At 55.0% G+C, this 14,462-nt stretch overlaps 1 protein-coding gene across 1 annotated transcript in view; it reads left to right on the top strand.

Annotated features, from left to right (window-relative positions):
* The window catches only part of BMP7 (bone morphogenetic protein 7), an 85,988-nt gene that overhangs the window by 24,745 nt on the left and 46,781 nt on the right, over nucleotides 1-14,462 (top strand). The window contains exon 2 of the mRNA XM_044262780.1: nucleotides 7,427-7,619. Coding sequence (XP_044118715.1) covers nucleotides 7,427-7,619 — 193 coding nt within the window. The remainder of the gene's footprint in view (nucleotides 1-7,426; nucleotides 7,620-14,462) is intronic.

Raw genomic sequence — 14,462 nt, forward strand, 5'->3', positions numbered from 1 at the left:
TCATCTCGCCATGTAAATCTTTGAATGAATGAAAAGTCATCATCAAGGTTCACATCCTTGAAGCTGTGGGACCATAATTGCCTTCTGACAGCTGCCTTGGTCACAGTCAGCTCCAGTGAATTCTGGCATGTGCCAGAACCTTCCGGATGAATTGCATCCCTGTAGGAAAGAAGGAAACCTGAATTGGAAATTTTGGAGTTAAATCAGGATTGGCGGGAGGATCTGGGACACGGGGTCTTAAGCAGTCAAGGGTCCTTGAAAGCTCAGTTCTAGCTTCTGGTTATATTATGGTCTTTGTTTGGTTCTCTTGGTTCCCAGAGCCTCATCGTCATGAAAGGGATTCATAACTGGAGCTTTTGGGGACCAGTTTGTTTCCTCTGCCTTTTCTCTGGGGCTGGTCAACCTCCAACCTTCTTCAAGACTGCACTCAACACTTTTCCCATGAACTCCCGTGTACCTAAACAAATATACTGGGGTTTGCTAGAATAAACTAAAACGAACTGTTCCTTTAGGGACTGTGTCTCCTTTGGCCCCATTGCCTGTTACCCCTAAACTCTTGATGTGGAAATGGCAAGATGTGTATACTAAAGATGACCATGCTCTCCTGCCCTCTGACCTCCTGCTTCAAAGTGTTTACCCAATAGAAATGTGGTCACCAAGAGGCACACGCAAGGATGTTCCTCATAGCCCAGTTTTTAACAGTCCCAAACGGGAAACTATCCAAAGGCCCATCAGAGAATACACTGTGGCCCATTCACACCACGGGGTTCTACACAGCAGCGGAAATGAATGATCACCGCTATAGACAACCAGCCGGACGCAGACACAGAAGGGTAAGCGCTCGGCGGGCGAACTGGGTCTGTGGCATCAGGTGTTGGGTTGGCAGTCACCTTTGGGAAGGAGCGGCTTGTGTCCAGGAGGGGCCCCAGAGGTATCTGTGGCCAGAGGAATGAATGTACCATTTCCCGTGCTGGGTACGTTTGTGTTGAGATAGTTAATCGAGATTTGGTCTGTATGCTTTACTGTATGCATGTTATTTAAAGGCTAGAAGGAATTTTCATGGAGAGTAATATATTCAATCCAGTCGCCTTATGGAGCCCTACGTGTGTCAGGCTGTGCCGGGCACTGGGGGTTCATGATGGGGTCAGTCATTGCTTTCTGCTCGGTCAAGGGGTCATCTTGGGGATGACCTGGGTGACTCAGGTGTTAAGTGTTTGCCTTCGGCTCAGGTCATGGTCCCAGCTTCCTGGGATCAAACCCTGCATCGGGCTCCCTGCTCAGTGGGGAGCCTGCTTCTCCCTTTCCCACTCCCCCTGCTTATGTTCTCTTGCTGTGTCTCTCTCTGTCAAATTAAAAGAAAAAAAATATATATATATATATAAAAAAGAGGAGTCATCTTTTGTTTGGAAATTATCCAAGTCTAAAGAATGCAGCTTTCCTGGCAAATGGTCACTTGGAGGTAACTACAGTCGCCTGGATGTGTTTCCCCGCCCATCCATTTCCAGGTGTGGAATATTACTGGGCTCGTGATTATTTTGTGCAGAACAGCTTTGGTTGCAAATGGTACGTTGCGGTCTGTCAAGTTGCAAACCCTCACTCCAAGTTAGCTTAAAGGGGACTTGTTTGAGGGGTTCCACGTAACCCAAAGATTGGAAGAACTGAAACCCCAAATTTCAGGAAGGGTGGGTATCTCCCCACCAAAGGATCAAGCCTGAGGGCTTCCCTCCTCAAGGCTGGTGTCTGTGCCCCCCTGCCTGGCATCTTCCTTCTCACGGGCCAGCTTCCTCTGCACAGCAGGGGCACGTGGCGGCCCATAGTCCTAACTTACACCCTTAGAGTTCAAGGCAGAGACGACAAACAGGGGCTGTTTAGCAGCAGGTGTGAGGAAAATAAAAGACATCCCGCGTTTGGCCCAGCTTAGGGCTTGTTCCCTCCCATCCCTCGACTCTGCAGAAAAGGGTCATGGGACAAGATGGCAGCTCCCTTGGGACCATGTGGTTTGACAGAGAGAGCCCCAGTGAGGCTTTCTAAGAGAAAGAGGTGGTACAGTCACATCACCTACTTGTGACATGACAGCAAGCGGTCAGGCCTGCAGCTACTTTGCCCGCCCAGCAGGAGCAAAAGAAATACGATACCTTCTATGCCTGTTTTCTCGCACTTGTAAGAATTTATTGTGTTCTGGGGTGTATGACTATGTATGGACATAGTATAAATATTTTGGGGCACCCATATGCCCTCATTTTACAGGGTTAAATATAGTTCTACAAAGCACAGTTCTCAATACCTACGCTTCGGTGCTGGTTAAATCTGTGCTGCCCCGGCAGGTCTACAGGGCAAGATCCGTTTGGTTACCATACCCCTTTGCTCAGAGGACACTAACTTAGTGAGAGCTATGCCTGTACCTTTTGTGTCACGTCAGTGGAAGGAGGCGTTCAGATGTTGAGAGGAGGCAGAACTTTGGGGCTGTACGTGAGGCAGGGGTCTCCTCTTGCATGTGCAAGGGTCATGGGAGGGGACGCCCGAGTGGGTGGCTTCCGGTTCCCACCTGCCTCTACCCTTTATGGACGCCCTCCAGCCCAGAAAGACCCCCTCCCAGAACCAGCTTTGGGGTCATTATCCCAGGCTTTTGCAAAATGACACTAGAATTGGCTCTGGACAGTCTTGGGGCTGGTTGCTGTCAGGATGGTGTTTTCCGGAATCCATTTTCTTTGGACTTATCTTTTGGTCTCGGGGATTTGGGCCCTTTTAATCTTTTGAAGATGAAAGTCTTCGTTAATGCCTGTGAGCTCTCTTAGCCGGTGGGGTGCTGGAATGTTCGGGCGGTGCAGAGAAAGCTGGATTCCCAGGGTCTGGGTTGCTTTTGGAAAGCTTCTCTTTATGGACTAAGGGAGATACCAACTCTAGACAATTATTGAAAAACCCAAGTCCTGGGTAATCAGGGATGGTAATGTAAGAAAGACGTGTAAAGCTGTATTTTCTCCCTAAAAGTACATTCTTCTACCTACTTCAGGGGTGACAGTTGAACTGCCTTGACCCCTGAGCTCGAAACGGTGTGAATTCCCTGCCGTGGAGTGGCTTCTGTAAAAATGGAAGCCTTGGAGGGATGAGATTTGGAATTTGGTTTGGACTTTGAATTATGAACTGCTCTTTTTTAAAAAAAAAAAAATGACTGTCTTTGATAGATTGCAAAATTATTTTTAGAACCCACGGTGATGTGGTTTCAGGAAGAGCAGAAGGTGAACGTGGTTCCTACTGCTCATTGTCTTAAAATAATTAATGAAGGTGATGCATGCAAAAATAATTAATGAAGGCGATGCATGCAGGAAGCTGTCCGGGAGAGCCTGCAGATGTTTGCAAGAAATTTACCCTAACGCTATGCATATATCTTGTTAACAAAAGAAACCTTACAACCTTGGTATCTTAACTGTCTTAACAGTTAAGATACATTTTATCTTCTACATTTAAGAAGTTACTATACACCTGCTGCTACAGATTTATTTGTGTCAGTGTTTTCTTTCTTCCCTGGGTATGACTTGAATGGTTGCACCTGTGTTAATGCCCTGCTCCTTCAAACATTTCTTTAGTGTTAGGTCTGACTGTGATACTTTTCAAATACAGTTGTCATAGCCGAACTATGCAAATACCCACCTTCGAATAAGGCTTCTTCTGCGTGGATGGCATTCTCTCGCCTCCCTGTTTGAGAGGCCCCTTGACAATGGCAGACATGAACTTATATTGCCGTAAGTGCTGACTTTTTTTTTTTTTTAAAGTGCTGACTTTGTACAGAGAAAGGGCCACTATCATTATCCTGGGACGAGGGGAGGCTTGCAGAGGTTAAGTCCCTCGGCTGAGACCACACAGCTGGTAGGGACACAGATTCGAGCTGAGCGCACTTGGCTCTAGAAAGGTCAAGGTCGAGAGTGTGAGCTTTGGAGCCCAGCCACGGACCAAACTTGTGACCTTGAGCAAGTCACCTGCTTCTCCGCACCTCAGAGTCCTCATCCGTGAAATGGGGATGAATCCCACCCCGCTGGGCTGGGAGTGTTCAGAGCAGGAGCCGATTCAGAGCAAGTGCTCCCTGAATATGTCTTTTTGTCCTTCTGGGTTGTTCAGCTTCTTCATTGTAAGCGGGAGGTTCTGCACCCCCATCTCTGGGGATTCAGGACTGAGGCAGATGGAGACTTTGCGTGGCCTGTCAGCTTGCGGGGAGGGAGGTGGCCCATGGGATGCTCCCCTGTTCTTCCACAGCTCCTGGGGACTTTAATGGGACTAAGAGGATGTTCGAGGAGTGGCCAGAGAGTCGGGGGGAAACGCTAGCTGTTCACAGGGGAAGGAACCACGGGAGGATGAGGTTTTCCAAGCCAGGAAGAACCAGGTGCTGCATGCTGGTACCTGGAAGACTGGCAAGATCATGGCCATAAGACAGCCTTTCCATTTTGTTAGGAGATGGTCCTCGGTGACCTCAGGTCGGGGGTTGCTGCGGGGCTGGGGGGCAGCTCAGGTGTGGTCATGGCTGCTCACTCAGTGAGGGGGCCCGGCTGGGGGACTGCATAGGCTCGTGCACGGACGGCTCGCTGGCGGGGAGCTGCTCTCCAGGGGTGACTGCCTTACTGCCCTCAGCCAGGCCCTTGCAAAAAAGCCCTTGATGGCCCCAGACTGGGCCCATCTCCCTAACAGGATGAACTTGTGTTTCTCCACTATTCCTCCTGACACCCTCTGAAAAAGCTCCCAGGGCGATAGTTGGGGTGAACAGCTCGGCAATACGACTAATGGGGAACACACACAATTCCACTTTCGCTCATGCCTCCCCACGTTCACCAGATACGGGGCGCATGGGTACCAGAATGCCCTGCTCTGAGAGCCCCGAATTGGAAATGACCCGAATGCTCACAGACTGCAGAATGGACATGTGTATCGTGGTGAAATTCACGCGGGGACTATTGCATGGCGTCAGGGCTGGGTGGCTGTCCCCAGGCACGCAGATGGACCACACAAACACTGTTGAATCAAATAGGCCACGGACAAAAGAATATGTACGGTGTTATTTCCTGTTTGTGATGTTCTGAAACGAGCAAAACCAACCTGAGATTTGAGAAGTTGGGGGAGAGGAAAAGGGAACTGGCGACATTCTGTTTCTTGGTCTGGGAGGAGGCCCCATGGGGATGCTCGCGTCTACACACACAGAAGCACACACACGCATTTTGCGTGCATATCGTATGTACGCTGAGTAGCAACAAGAAAGTTCTGACCTTAGGCCTAGGAGCTGCCCTAGCAGAGCCGGAGGCGTGGCCACTGAGAGGCGTGGCTAAGATTTAGCCGGGTCTGGGTTTGAGGTCCCGCTCTGGCCCTGGGCAGGGCAGTCAGTCCCTCTTGGCTCTTAGGTACATCCCCTACCAATGTGGCATTGCGCTCAACTCTTAGGGTGACCTGAAGATGGAGTGAGAAGGAGGACAGAGGCCTGGCCCCGGGCATTAACACAGTGACCGACGCAGGGCGCTTTGCTCTACTCCCTCATTCAGAGGTCCCCTCCTGGGCTCACCTGACCCCCACCATGGGCTGCACTTCCTAGCGGCTGCCACAAAGACCCTTACCCTACCCGCTTTCTGCATAAATCAAAGCTGGGGATGCCCCCATCAGCATTCTTTGTCCCCCAACTTAGCCTTTCCCTTAGACTGGGTCAGGAGGCTAGTGCTCCGGGTAGGGGGTCAAGGACAGAGCAAGTGAGGAGGACAGGTGCAGTCTTCAGTGACCACAGGATGTTTTCTGGAGAGGTCATTCCTGTGGCCAGCTCTCCACGTATGGCCCAAGATTCCAGCAGCTGAAGACGGGAGGTCACTTTCCCAAGATCTCCCCAGAGGCAGAGGCACTGCTGTGCCTAGCCAGAGTTCCTGGCCTTGAAGACTTCACCTGCCCCATCTGCCCAACAGGAAACAGCCTGATGAGGATAATCCATCTCAACCCCAGCCCTCATCCCAGTATCTTTTAGAACTATTATTAAGGTTTAAAACAGTTTTGTTGTTGTTGTTTTTAAATGAAGGTCTGTAGGAAGGGCCGTTGGGCTGCCGGTGTTGGGAACCGTTTTCCTCAAAGGTGTTTGTGTCCTGCCTGCAGCTGGGCAGCCCTGACCCTGCCTGAGAGCCTCTGGGGATTAGGAAGCTGAAGCCAGAGGTGAAGCTGGGCACATTTCTCCTCTATTTCTTGTATCACTGGTCGTCCCCCCACCGTAGGCAGGAAGCAGAGATGGGGCTGTGTCTCCCGGGAGAGGAAAGGTATCTGCAGATGTCACACACTTGCTTGAACTTGGCCCTTCTGCATCTTTCCAGCCCTTGATTCCCAGCTTCATCCTTGCTCCGTTTTGGACCAAAGGATACATGAACCTCGGGAATCACAGGCTCTTTCCAGAAACACTCTTTTGAGGCTTACATCCATTTAACATTTATTATCGATGAAATGGCATAAGCTCTCAGTCTAGTCTCACTGACAGTATGAAGGAGAAGAGTTGAGGCCTTTGCCTTGTTTTATCCTGAAGTCATTTTAAAAAGCCACACCCCTGACCTTGCTGTTTGCTGCTTTTTCTGCTTTTAGTCTAAGGCCGTGGTTGGAAACTCTGGCGGTTGTTAGAAACATCTGGGGTGCTTTAAGAAGTATGGGTTTTGGGGCCCCCTCCCCAAAGATACTGAGTCAGTTGGCTCAGAGGGGGGTGAGCACAGTGGGGGGCTGGAGCCCCCCATGTCAGCCTCCCACCCCCCATCTTCAGTGATTTCGCTTCGGGAGCTCGAAATCGGCCAAAATGGAAACTGACAGACACGACCGATAAGGTCCCAGAGACCCAATTCCTCAATACTGACCAGCGCACCACTGGGACAGGGCGTCAGTGTTTTCCCACAGCCCCCATGGTGATTCCCACCTGCTGCTGGGGCTGAACACCATTGGGCCTCGGGGACCCCATGACAAGCAGAGTGAGGTCTGTCTACACGCGTCATAGCTCACCATTGTCGAGCCCTCCCAGAGGCTAAGCTGCTGGTGTTAGGTTTCTTAGCTCTCCCAACAACCCATGCAGGATAACGATCCTCATTTTTGGATAAGGAAATGGAGGTCTAGAGAGATTAGCAGGTCTTATGCAGGCCTGCCAGTTAGTGGCTGACCCTGGATTTGAACCCAGGCCCACAAACCAGAGTGTGTCCAGGGCCTCTGGGATGGCTCGGCCGGTGCCCCACTCTTCCCAGAGGGTTGATGCCGAGTCACTGCTCTCGTTCAAGGGGACCACAGGGCCAGGGCTGTGTGTCTCCAGGCTTCCGCGGGGCAGTGTAGAAGGGGCGTTGAGCACCAGGGGGGTCCGGCCGTGGGCGGGCTTGGAGTCTGCGGTGGGAGAGTGAGAGCCGGGAACTAATGAGCCCTTGGTGTGGTGTGTGCTTCCTCCCTCCAGTGGAGCACGACAAAGAGTTCTTCTACCCACGCTACCACCATCGGGAGTTCCGGTTTGATCTTTCCAAGATCCCGGAAGGGGAGGCTGTGACCGCAGCTGAATTCCGGATCTACAAGGACTACATTCGGGAGCGCTTTGACAACGAGACGTTCCGGATCAGCGTTTACCAGGTGCTGCAGGAGCACTTGGGCAGGTGGGTGCTGGGACCGGTGCTGGGGAGGGGTGCTGAGCTACCCTCAGTGGCAGAGGAGGAAGGGGGTGGTGGCCGGGCTGGGGCAGGGGCGGGTGGGCCATTTATGTCCCGGGCTGCCAAGCATGTGCCAGGCCCTACACTGCACCGTGAAGCCCAGCACATGACCTCAGACAACCAGTGAAGGCGGCCATCCGTAAAAAAATGGGATCAAAACCCCAACCCAGAAATAAACAGGCAGAGAGAGAACTCAGCCTTCTAAGAATCACGAGATCAGGAACCCAGATCTTGGGTTGAAAGACTTGACTGTCTGGAGACCCTTTGGTTTCGAGGTCTCCTGAGAGGTCAGGAGGCTCAGAGATGGGCCCGAGCATGGAGTGAGCATATCGGTCCTTCCGGAGGTGACTGTGACCCCCCCTACCCCCCGCCTCAGTGGGGCTGGCTTGATGTGGGGCTCAGGCTAGTGGACTCCTGTCATGACCGGATGCCATTCCCCAGTAAGGCATGGTGGGAAGTTGCTGTGGGCGCCTCCTGATGGACAGTCCCAGCATTTGCAGTGGGAATGGGGACCTGTTACCACCCTGGGGACCTCCTTCCCGGGTTATCTTCTTAAAGACTAAGACAACCAAGCCTCTCTTTCTCAGGGTTTCCATTGTTTTGCATTTGTTACCTGGTTTGTATTCCCGCAGCCCTGGGGGGCAGCCGCTCCTCTGGGACGTGGGGAGCGTTCGGAGCTGAAAGCCGAGGTTGAATCATCTGCCTGCTGCCACCCAGGGAGACAGTGGCCAAATTAGGACTTGTACCTGGGTGTACAAAAAGCAGTTCTTTTGAAAAGACACTTTTGCATAGGTAAGACCGTCACGTTGTCACATGGACAAGAGAACAGCAGCTACAGTGGCCAGGAAGACTCCATCCCCGCTCTGGGCCCCGGGGCCCACCCCCCAGGCCGCCTCTGCTCCCCGTTCCTTGAGGTTCTCCACCCGTGTGACAGGCGGGAGGCGCCTTATTTTTGTGGACAACATTATTTCACACCGGCGCGTGTCCGTCAGCTATAGCCCCGGAGATAGAACCGTGGGGTCCGAGGGTGCACACGTCGGTAACGGTTCGATTTTGCTGGACGGCTGTCCTCGGAGGTCGTGTCAGTTTATAGCAACAAGCCAGGGGGAGGCCGATCTCCTGTGTGCTCACAGCATCATCTCTGATCGAGCTGTTTTGGTCTTTGTCAGTATGACGGGCAGGACTAAGTCTGCACTGAGGGCCCCGCTTGTGTGCACGGCCCCACTCGCCCTACAGGGAGGCCAGCAGACGCTGCTGGAAGGAGGGTACCAGAAGGAGGGTGTGCTGTGGGGGAGGCGGCAAGCGGTCTTGGGAGGCACCTCCGAGCCCTACGATAGGCACTCCGGCCCCCCAGTGAGCCCCGACATCGGTGCCCTGCCCCTCAGACCGGATATAGGAAGAAGGGTGGAGTTCGTTTTGGGGCGCGACACCCGTTTTTTCGCTCTGGACTCTGACAGACCCCGCGGGACTCCTGAACAAAAACATGTTTGACTTTTCTCCTGAAGGCCGGCGAGGACGCAGGTACCAGCGGCCATTTGTCCCCAGCGCCCCATCGGCCGCCCGTGCCAACGCCGAGCCGCACTCCCTTCCCGCCCCTCCCGGCAGGCTCCCCACACCTGCCTCAGGAGCGTCCCCCAAGAGGCTTCACCTCAGGAACGGCTGCTCCGAGTGGGTTTGGCTGAGGAGAAGGCAAGGCGTGGCTGGGGTCACCTGGCCGCTCTTTCTCCGAGTTTCCTGAGATGCCGGGCAGGAAGGCCTTTGCCCTCCCTGGCCACTGCAGTGTCCCCAGGGTTGGCTGGGATGCTGCCGCTTCCCCTGCGGGGCGTCACCACCCATCGGTCCCTGACACGGGCAAGCCTGGTGTGACAGGCACGGGAGCTCCTTTGTGGGGGTCCGAGGCCGCTGCACGTGGAGAGAGACGTGTGAGCCCAGAGGTGTGTTTCGCCCACCCCCCTGCTGAGCACCCACAGGCCAGGCGCTGGCTTTGGAGCTGATCTCTGGGGACATTGGTGGCTGAGGAGAGGACTGGTTTTCCGGGGCTGTGCTCACAAAGTCCCACGAGGCGTGTGGCTTAAAACCATGGAAATGGGCTCTCGTAGGGTTCTGGGGGCTCGGAGTTGGAAGGCGAGGTGTCGGCTGCCTCTGAAACCTTTGCAGGGCAGGGGTGGGCTTCCTTCCTGCCTCTTCCAGCTTCCAGGGGTGTCTGTCCATTGTCATGCTCTTGGCTTCCAGCTACGGCTGTCTGTCCTCTCTCCGCTCTCTTTCCACGTGGCTTTGCACCCTCGAGGGACCTTCTCTTGTGTGCCTCTCTCCTCTTGGAAGGAAACCGGCCATCTCGACCTCGGGGCCCTCCCTGCTCCCATGCGACCTCACCTTACTTAACCAAGCGAATTAATCTGCAGAGACCCTCTTTCCAAATACGGTCACATTCACAGGTACCTGGGGTGGGACTTGAGCATATCTTTTTAGGGGGTGCACTCCAACCCACAGCACGGGCTGGAGGAGACGGGCAGGAAACCGGGAAGCAAGGACACAGACAAGCTGGCCTCCTAAAGCGATCAAGCGGTGATGGGTGGCCGTGGCCGCGCTGAGCTCGGAATGACAAGAAGGCTCTGGCCACGGGGCGTGGGCTGGAATAGGGCGAGTGGCAGGGGAACGGCAAAGGCTGTGGTCCTACGGTGGGGACAAGCACGGGCTGTCAGGAGGACAGAGGGACGTGATAATACCCAGATGGGGCGAGCCACTTGGTCCTAGCTTAATGAAACACGAGCCTTGGCTTCCCCACCAGGCTGCCAGCAGCTGCTTGTCTTTCTGCCTGTGTCAGCCTGTTGGCATCGTGGGCACGTGTCCCGTCACGGTTTGAGGCTGCTGCCTCCTCGACCCTGTCTTAGTTCCGTGGGGTGGATCCAGAGGCCCTCGGGGAGCGGAGAAGGCTGAGTCACGGTGGTTGGAAGAGGGACGGGCAGGGCGGCTGTCTGCGGCTCTCTGGCAGGTGGCGAGGGGCAATGGGCTGCCCCTTGTGAGCAGCTTAGCCACAGGCCCCCTCTGGGGCTGCGAGCCTCGCTTTGCGTTCCTGACTCTGGGTGCATGTGGTTTGCTGGGAGACCAGGTTCCTCCTTCACAAATGTCTGATCACCTGCTGTGTGCAGGGCACCGGCAGCAGACCCACGCCCCTGCCCTCCGGGAGCTTCTCGGGCCGAGGAGATGACCTGGCAAGTGCAAAGTAGAGAAGAGGCAGGGAGCAGAGGGAGGGGACGGGGCTGCCGTCTTTAGGTGTCTAAGTTTCCTTTCTGTCCTTGAAAGAAGGCTGTAAGGCCTTTATTCTCCAGAAGTTAAAAGGGTAAACAAATTTTTTGAATTATTTATATGTGTTTTCTGGGTGGGTTGTTTTGTTTTTTTAATCCAGAAGCCGTAGGATTGTATTGTGTAATTCCCCGGGTGGGTCACCCGGCTCTTGAGGGTGTGGATTCAGATCCCGACACCACATACCAGCAGGGTCTCCGGAAGCAATGACCTTGGAGCCTCGGGCTCCTCCTCTGTACGATGGGGATGATAACGTCATCTACCGCCCAGGGCTTCCTTAGAACACAGCGGGTGCTCAGTAAAGGTTCAGTGCTACCAGTTCCACCACCATCTCTGCCATCACCTCCACTGCCTACATCACCGCCGTCTTCTTCACCACGATCCCCATCATCTCAGGGAATCAGGGGTCTTCAAAGGAAGATGGGGGTGGGGGGATCCAAGATTTGGCTGCAACGGTGCTCCCCCACTCCCCGCCGCCGCCGTCTCTGCCGGATGCCTCATTTTGCAGTCTCCGGTGGGATGCAGGCCTAAGCTTGTGTGGCGGCGGGGCCCTCGTTTGCATTTCCCCAGCTCTGGGGGCCGGGGAAGGGACACTATCTTCTTCAGGCTGAAGGCCTGTGGCTGATCTGATCCCCTGAGAAGCCCAGATCCTGTGGCTGCCACCCTACTTCGTGGCCAGCCTGCTCCCTCTGCCGAAGGGCCTGGGGTCTTGCTGCCCTCAGCCGCCCAGCTGTGTGGGGCCGGGACATCTGGCTCACTGGCGATTCTCTGCCTGAGCTCCAGGAAAGCTCTGCTGGGGATTAGCCGGCTTTGGTTTAGCCTCAGCACCTCTCCCCTCGTGGCAGCCACTTCCCACCAAGTCCTCCTGATCTCTCGGAATCCAGATTAAATTCCGATAATGAGCCGAGCTGGAGGCCTTCACAGCCCTCGGGCCCTGCTCGCAGCGTTGCCCCGGACAGCTGGGGAGGCCACTGGAGCCGCCCTCGACGGGCTGTGGGACGAGTGGGGCTGTGAGGCAGGTCTAGGGACGGGGGGGCTTGACTCCAGTGGCCTTGCTGGGGGAGTAGTGCTGGGGGGGCAAGGGGTCAGAGCCTTTCCTCCTCTTCTGAACCCCAGGACTTAGGCTGGACCGGCTTGGGCCTGGCTTACAAGGGGTCGCGTTAGTTAATCGGTTTCATTCTGGGCTGGACTCGGAAATTCCATCCTTACCCCCCCCCCACCTTGGGTCCAAGCTTGCTTCCCCAGGGCTGCCCCATCTGTGGGGGATGCAGGTGCTCAATGAGAAACCCCCGGAGGGGGCACACAGGCCTGCTAGGACAGCAGAACCTCATCAAAGGGTGTCAGTCACTGCCAAGGTCGAGATGATATTGGCAGCTGGATGAAAAGTGTCCCTCGGTCAGTCTCAGGGACTTTGGTTGCCAGGAGGGTGACCTCAGAGTGGTCTCCAGGGCCAAGGTTGGCTCAGCCATAGCCTGAGTCACTGAGGAAGAAGGAGCTGTCCCCGTGACGGGCTGGAGTGGGGGCTGAGGGGCTGTTTGCCAGGGCAAGCGGGCAGGCGAGGAGAGGGAGGAGGCAAGCATGTGTCCCTTTGTTGTTGGGGCCGGGGGAGGGCTCTGTCACACCCAGTGGCCCTCCCCGGGTTCCCCCGGCGCTCCCAGCTCCTCTCATGGAGGGAGCGTCCTGGGGCTCCTTGGCAGTGTCCTCAGCACCCCCAGAACCCTCACACCTGCCACAGCTCTGACCCCTCCCTCTCGAGAAGGAAGCCCAGCAGTTTCCTTGTCCTTAATCAGTTTGGTGACAGGGCTCCTGGAGATCTGGTGCAAATGCAGTCAAGTTCACTTCTATGGGGCGGGGCTGGGGTGTGTGTGGGGATGAGCTTCTGCATTCTGGCAAACGCGCAGGGGATGCCCTGGATTTCCATCCAGGGAAACGGGGGTGGGGGCCGAAGGTGCATGGGTGCTGGGTGCAGAGCTGGTCTTAGTGGGAGAGCACTGAGGGCTCCGGGGCACAGCTCTCTGGACCCTTAAGGCGCCAGTCTCCCTCGTGCTACGTAAAGGTTAAGGACTAGGTAGCAGGACTGACTCTTTTCCTGACTTTCATCACCATGAGCATGTCTGGGCAGAGGGACACGGTCACGCACCAGAGCACCTCCCCACCCGCTGCTCTAGGCTTGCCATCATTTGGTGCTTTCTGGAAGTGACTGTGCCGGCCACTTCTGCTTCCTTACGTACCTTGGCAAGGATCCTTGGAAAACTTCGTATCCCCGTTTCTCAGAGAAAGTCCCCAGCCAGAGACTGGCTCAGGGAGAGGGAGTAACTTACCTGGGCTCACACAGCTAGAAGGTGACAGAGTTAGGACTTGAACTCGGGTTTCTGGGGTTCCGGGGCTCGCGTCTTTGGCTACGACAGCACCGTGGTGCTTCTCACATGTCCTGATTTCCTCACCTGGGCTTCAAATGGTGATTGTGATTCCCCAACTTTGGTTCTCACCCTTGGCTGTGGGCTAGAATCACTGGGGGGAGGGGGAGAGCAGGTTTTTTTGTTTTTTTGTTTTGTTTTGTTTTGTTTTTAACTCCAGATAAGTCAGAGTCTTGGGGGTGGGGCTGGGCATTTTTGTATAGCTTGCGGCTGTGGACAGGCGACCAAGAACTCTCTTCGCTCTCATCTCTGAGCCATCTTCTTTGCCTGAGAGACAGAAGGGGACAGACAGACTCCTGTGTTCCCTTTAGCCTGGTTTCTCAAAGATGACTGTTTTTCTCTGTAGGACCGAGCCTAAAGTGCGGTCCTGACCCTGACTGACAGTCTCAGTGGCACAGGGAAGGGGCTGGCTGAGGGTGGGGATACCCTCGGGCTCTGGCTCCAGAGGCTTCCGGAAGCTTCCAGAAGCAGTTTTCTGCTGCTCCCGAAGGCCTACGTGCCTGGTTCCCCGTCTCCTGGCTTGCACGTCTCGCCACTACACCTCAGCCCCAGGGCGGGAGCTCTGGTTTTGTGCTGCTTTCTCAGGAGCGGCCGACTCAGCTCTCTATGGCCTTTTCAAAAGGCAGGCAAGGAGCCGCTGGCTGCCTGGGCACCGTCAGACGTGCTGGAAGGTCAGGGGAGACCAGGGCCTGGGGCAGTCTGGTCAAGGACACGTTGGCACATTTCTTAGTACCTTTGTCAAATCCCAGCTCGGAGCTGCTTGGACAGTAACAGAGGCCCTTGATGCCTCTTGGGGTCCCCTTGGGGTCCCCTCCCGTGTCTGGAGGGATTACTCTGGAAGAAGCCTGCATGTAGGGACAACCTGCTGGGCAGAGACTGTGTCCAGTTAGCGCCTTTGGCTTCTGGTCCTGCAGGCTGTGGCTGACTGGTGGGCCTTGGTGGTTTTCCTGATCTTTGTGCTTTTGTTTCCTTCCATCATTCATCCCAAGCCTGTCTTTGTGGGGAGAGTTGGGTTGGTGGGGAATCAGTGACGACAGGTTCTGTGCCTGTGACTGACCCGGTCAGCGCT

The sequence above is a fragment of the Neovison vison genome, chromosome 8 (assembly GCF_020171115.1).
Source record: "Neovison vison isolate M4711 chromosome 8, ASM_NN_V1, whole genome shotgun sequence".
Taxonomy (NCBI): Eukaryota; Metazoa; Chordata; class Mammalia; order Carnivora; family Mustelidae; genus Neogale; species Neogale vison.